At 50.1% G+C, this 5,614-nt stretch overlaps 1 protein-coding gene across 1 annotated transcript in view; it reads left to right on the top strand.

Annotated features, from left to right (window-relative positions):
• Nucleotides 1–929: 929 nt before the first annotated feature.
• Nucleotides 930–5,614, top strand: part of TMEM180 (transmembrane protein 180) — a 6,474-nt gene continuing 1,789 nt past the window's right edge. The window contains exons 1-5 of the mRNA XM_009869615.1: nt 930–1,200; nt 1,655–1,734; nt 2,512–2,961; nt 3,879–3,996; nt 5,000–5,096. Of these exons, the coding sequence (XP_009867917.1) occupies nt 1,036–1,200; nt 1,655–1,734; nt 2,512–2,961; nt 3,879–3,996; nt 5,000–5,096 (910 nt within the window). The 5' untranslated portion in view covers nt 930–1,035. The remainder of the gene's footprint in view (nt 1,201–1,654; nt 1,735–2,511; nt 2,962–3,878; nt 3,997–4,999; nt 5,097–5,614) is intronic.

The raw sequence follows: 5,614 nt of genomic DNA on the forward strand, positions 1-5,614 counted from the left end.
CTGAAGAGATGCCTCGTGTTTTGCCTCTGGTCTGTAGCAACTTGACTTTAAGAGGGGCTCGGTCTGAAAAGCACAGGAGTGTGTCACGGGAGGATGATTTAGGTCCCATCTCCTGGCAGCGAGCTCCAGTCAGTGCTGGTGTGAGGAGTCCCCTGAGAACATACAGCGACTTGTTCTGATGCAAGGCTGCTGTTTCCACTTCGTTTCTTTCCATATATGTCCCTGCCCAGTCAAAGCATCTTTAGTTCAGACACCAACCCTAAAATTCAGGCTGCTGCGAGACGAGCAGGACAGCTGCTAAGGGACTTCTGGTTGCCTTTATTGCGTGGTGGCAGCATGTCTGCTGCATGCTGTCCTGTCCTGGTCGTGTCTCTTTGTGCCACAGAGCAGCAGTGCCGCTCACCGTAAATAACCCCTGCCTGAGCTGGCCCAGGTGCAGTCAGCTGTGGGAAGGCAATGTGGACATGTGAGATTACATCACAGCTGTTATTTTTATTTGGCTAAAAATTTCCACTGGTACCTAAAAATGTCAGTGACTAGGTGTGTTTTCTGAAGGCTGCTTTGTTGTTTGCAGGTACCTAGCCTGACTCTTCCTGTTGCTTTGCCTTTAAAGATCTGGAAAGAGCTAATTGGCTACTTGCTGGTTTAACAAAGAACTTTATGGGGTAAAGGACAGGGCAGCCTGCTCATGAGGAGACAGTTGTACCCCCGGGAGCCCACAGCAGCCTGGCCTCGGCTTAGGGAAGCAGCTTTAGTGCAGCAGACAGTTTTTAGTCTCTTAAATCCCTTCCAATCTACTTCTGAACAGCTTCTCAAAGCAATATGTATTCTGATCTCTGCAGACAAAGATATACCAATTAATTTGATTCAACTTTTAGTTAATTTAAGAAATTGAACCTGGTTTAATTCTTTATTTTTTTTTTTCCTTCAGGAGTAACAATGGATTGGCCCCAACAAAGATGTAACAGGTGTTGGGAGAAGATATCCCATCTGAAATGGAGGTGATCGAGGGAGCTGAACACTGACTGCACCAACATGGGGTTGCGACTGCTGGCTTGCCTTTTTCATTTGCCCACTGCAGTGATCTATGGGTCCCTGTCGCTGTTTGTTTCCATTTTGCACAACGTGTTCCTCCTGTACTACGTGGACACCTTTGTCTCTGTTTACAAGATCGATAAACTGTCCTTTTGGATAGGAGAGGTTAGTGTTTTTCACAAGCTTCTGCCCTCTTGAGTAAGAAATTCTGAAACCAAGCCCCCTCCTTGCTAGAGTGTGAAGTGTATTAGTTGTAACAGCAGCTCCCTTCTAGAGAGGGAGCAAGGGAACCTCCCGTGCGCCAACTTGGGCTTTCCATTTTTTTTCCACTTACATAAAGATAGAAGAAGCTGGGATAGAAAACCCAGAGACTTTGTTCTCTTGTTCTTTGTCTTTCCTCTGGGTGTACCAGGGTGTTTCACAAGCAGGGAATACCTCTGGCCTCGCTGTGTTAGTGTGGCAGTTGCCCCAGACAGAGGAATCGTCCCGCGGTGGTGGGGCAGGGAAGGTGCGCTGGGATGGTTCCCACTGGTTGTTCAGCGAGCAAGTTCAGCATCACAACTGAGTTTTTGCAGGAGCTGTTTTGTGGTTTGTTTCATTGTCCTCTTTTCTTTCTTAGACAGTGTTTCTGATCTGGAACAGCCTCAATGACCCTCTGTTTGGCTGGCTGAGCGACCGGGTGTTCCTTAGCACACAGCAGTAAGTTAAGTTCCACTTCCAGCAGAGGCTGGGAAGTTGTTTAGTCTCTGGGGGAAGATGGTGCGAGATTGGCAGCTTTGAAATGACGGCGTGAGAATGGTTACTGGGACATGGAGCTCTTAAAAGGCCTTTCCTGGCATGTTGAAGGGTCAGTGCTCTCTGCATGTTATTTCAGTACACAGATGTCTAGAGGAAGTCACACATCTACTGAGTGTGCCACCCTTAACGGTCACGAGTGGCACAATACGTAAAATATGGGTGTATAAAACCTCAGGCCTCTCAATGGGATGTTGGAGAGTGTCTGTATGTGGTTTGGGAGATACAAGGTGGGGAAAGGGCAATTATTTCTACCTGGAGTGCTTCTGACCAGTTGTTACCAAACTGCCTGGGTCATGGTTCACTGCTGGCCACTAGAATTTACCACCTATTTATGTCAAGCTTTTGATGAAAATTATGTTGTGGCTTTCTGTGCCCAGTGAAAACTTCTTAGGTGTTTGTTGGAGTCATTTACATTGTGCAAAGTAGACAGTGCAGCACTAGCAGGGAGAAACTTACTCTGGAGGAAAATGTCCCTTTCCTTCATGGTTTTTGGCCTTCTAAAACCTGTATTTTTGTGTATTCACATACTAGCTGAGAAGATACCTGATGTGGGTGCTTGTTAGGTGAGCAAAAGCTGTACTTGTGTCTATGCCACTTATACAACTTCCTTGGAGAGGGAGGATACATGGTCATGCAGGGTTCTGTCCAGGTGTCTAAAGATTTTGTCTTCTCTTGCAGGCCAGGAGCAGAGATTTCTTCCCCAGAAGTAGTTCTGAAGAGGCTCAGAGCACTAAGTCACAATGGCCCCCTCTTTGCCATCTCTTTCCTGGCTTTCTGGGTTGCCTGGGCTCATCCTGGTTTGCAGTTCCTTCTTTGCCTTTGCATGTACGACAGCTTTCTCACCATGGTTGACCTCCATCACAACGCCTTGCTTGCAGACCTGGCTGTTTCAGCAAAAGACAGGACGAGCCTCAACTTCTACTGCTCCCTCTTCAGTGCCATAGGCTCCCTCTCTGTCTTCATGTCATACGCCGTGTGGAACAAGGAGGACTTCTTTTCCTTTCGCATATTTTGTGTCGTGCTGGCCCTCTGCTCCATCCTTGGTTTTACCATGTCCACACAGCTGCTCCGCCAGCGGTTTGAGGCTGGTGGGAAAGGGAAACAGGACCAGGAATCAACCCTAAAAGAGTAAGTGTCACCAATCCTGTTGCGGGGACAAAGGCCTGGCCTGGATCTGCAGAGTCTTTTTATGCACTGCATCAAAGTAAATGAGCGGAAAGATCCAGGACGAGGCAAATCTCTGTTAATCATCTATGGTTCTTGTTTGTTGATACAGTTTTCAGAACCACCTCTGTCACCCTGGCTCCTAATGCCCTCTGAAAATAGGATAAAACTATATTGTGACACCCCTGACTCAAACTGAAGGCAGAGCCCTGACCTGCTGTATGGCCATCCAGTGTTTGGAACATGAAATAAGTAAATACCTAGAGGTCCCAGCGAGGCCTGTGAGTGGCAAAATGTCAGAAGCAGCTTATCGTGAAAGCGTTCCTGCTTGAGCATGAGACTGCCTTGCTGCCCGTTTCCTGTGGAGCTGGACAAGCGAATGTCTCTTACCTTTTTGCTCGCTTGACCTACCTGGCAATGGCTGGGCTCTTGATAGGCCACGATGCAGCTGGTTTTCCCTGTTCAGCTCCCTTGCTTTAACTTGGGCTGCCTCACTTGTCTCTTGTTATGAGCTGCCAACATGATGCTGTACTAACACAGCACATCCTGGTGAGATCTGCCAGGTGAGCTAACCGCAGGGATCTGGAAGAGAAGCATATGTGTAGTGGGATGGCTCGTAGAAGAAAATGCTTTTATGGACAGAAATCTGAATTCTGGGTTCAGAAGACAGATGTTCTTTAGGAGACCTGTTGCCAGTGGTTTCTTGCTAGCAATAAGCAAATGTTGTAGACTCTGCTGTTTTGATTTGGTCCAGGGAGAGGGAAGATTGGGTTGGGAACTGAAGAGAGAGCTCTGCATCTGCACAGGGAATGCCGGGGGCTTTCCCCTGTTTGGTGTGAGGGATTTACAGTTGTTTTTTTCCCCCCCTTCTGTCTCCGTAGGCTGTACATTGAGAAACTCTCCGTCCCTCAGGAGAAGAGGATCACCCTGGCAGAGTATCTCCAGCAGCTCTCCCGGCATCGCAACTTCCTCTGGTTTGTCTGCATGAACCTCATCCAGGTAGGTGCAGCAGCGACATGTCGTGATTCAGAAGACGAGCGCTGGTTCTGGCTGTGTGACATGGTGATTCAGCAGTACGTGAGCTCCCGAGGAAGGACAGAGGTGTTTTTAGCACCCACTGGTTCTTGGAGCATCCTGCACGTGCTGGTTGATTCAGCAGCTGGTAGCCACTCTTCCTGCTTGTGACCCGAGGATATTTCCTGAGGAAGCCGTGGGGTGCTCGTTCCTCTCTCTGCAGCGTAGGCTGGCTTGTGGGGGCTGATCTGTGTGCAGCCCATCTGGGGTGCAGAAGCACAAGGCCTGGTGGGGATGAGTTCAGGATTGCAGTTGGCTGGTGTGGCCATCGGCACGGTCTCCTCCTCCTTTCTGCTTTCTTGAGGCTCTCGCCACTGTGCTCATAGACCATATGGATCCACCTCCCAGCTGGCTTTTGCCATTTCTGTTCTTCGTCCTCTTCATTGATTACTACCAAATGCCGGCAGCCTGCCCAGCTCTGTGTGCTGCAATCACAGCTCCTGTCTACCTGAGGATCCCCCCTTTTCCCTCTGGCAGGCTCTTGGTGCTCCTCTGCAACTTTGTGTTCAAGCCTCGCTGCTGACTTATCCTTGTCCTCCTGACAGCTGCCTCCTTCCTCCCACTGGGCCACTATCTCCCCCAAACCCTTGTTGTGGTCACTGCTGTCACCTTGTTGCCCCACTTGCCCCAGCAGCACTGTGTGCTGAACGGGGACCCTGCGAGCAGTGTCTCAGCAGCTGGGAAGCACTACGGACCCCAGGCACACAGGGGGCATGGCTGGTGGCACTGCAGCTTTGCAGCCTCAAAGCCTACAGTGCTGTAAACTCCACAGCCAAGCTGTTGCCCTTCTGAAGTACTCCAGGCCCCTCCTGCATGGTCCTTTGGCACAGGGCTCCTAGGATAATGGAGCCCAGAGGGCTGTTAGCTTTTTCTGTTCTCTCTTACTGCTGTTCCTGCTAATCAGCTTGTCTGCATGCTGCCTTCACAGGTTTTTCACTGCCACTTTAACAGCAACTTCTTCCCTTTGTTCCTGGAGCATTTGCTGTCAGACCAGATCTCTGTCTCTACTGGATCCTTCCTGCTCGGTGAGTCTCAGGTGGGGCTGGAGGGAGCAGATGTGTTAGGACCTGGCCTCAGTCTGGATTTGTTCTTCCCAAACTCTATCTGGGGAGAGGCGTGCTTGCACGCCAGCCTCTGGGCTGTGAGATTCACATGTGTGCACATTCCACATCCTTCCCTGGGACCTCTTTGTCTTCCTTCCTGGGCACAGAAGTCACTTGGAGCCTTTCCTAGTGGTAAATGAGCTCAATGGGCTTGGCTCTTGGCTAGACACCATGGAGGTACTGCTTTGAGCATTAGTGGCTGCAGGTAGTGTCTCCGAGACTCAGCAGGGAACACAGTTCTGAATTTAATTCCTTTCTCACTGTGGTGTAGGAACTGTTTCCGGGGTGCCCCAGATCTGTGGGCACTAGTCCTGGGGTTACCCTGGGAGGGTTCTCTGTGGGCCAGGTCTGGTCATGCTGTCCTGTCCCTCTCATTTCTGCTCCAGGGCTGAGTGGCAGGCCAGGTGTGATACTGGGCAAGTCTTCCGTCCTGCTCATTG

The sequence above is a fragment of the Apaloderma vittatum genome, unplaced genomic scaffold (genome assembly GCF_000703405.1).
Source record: "Apaloderma vittatum isolate BGI_N311 unplaced genomic scaffold, ASM70340v1 scaffold15505, whole genome shotgun sequence".
Taxonomy (NCBI): Eukaryota; Metazoa; Chordata; class Aves; order Trogoniformes; family Trogonidae; genus Apaloderma; species Apaloderma vittatum.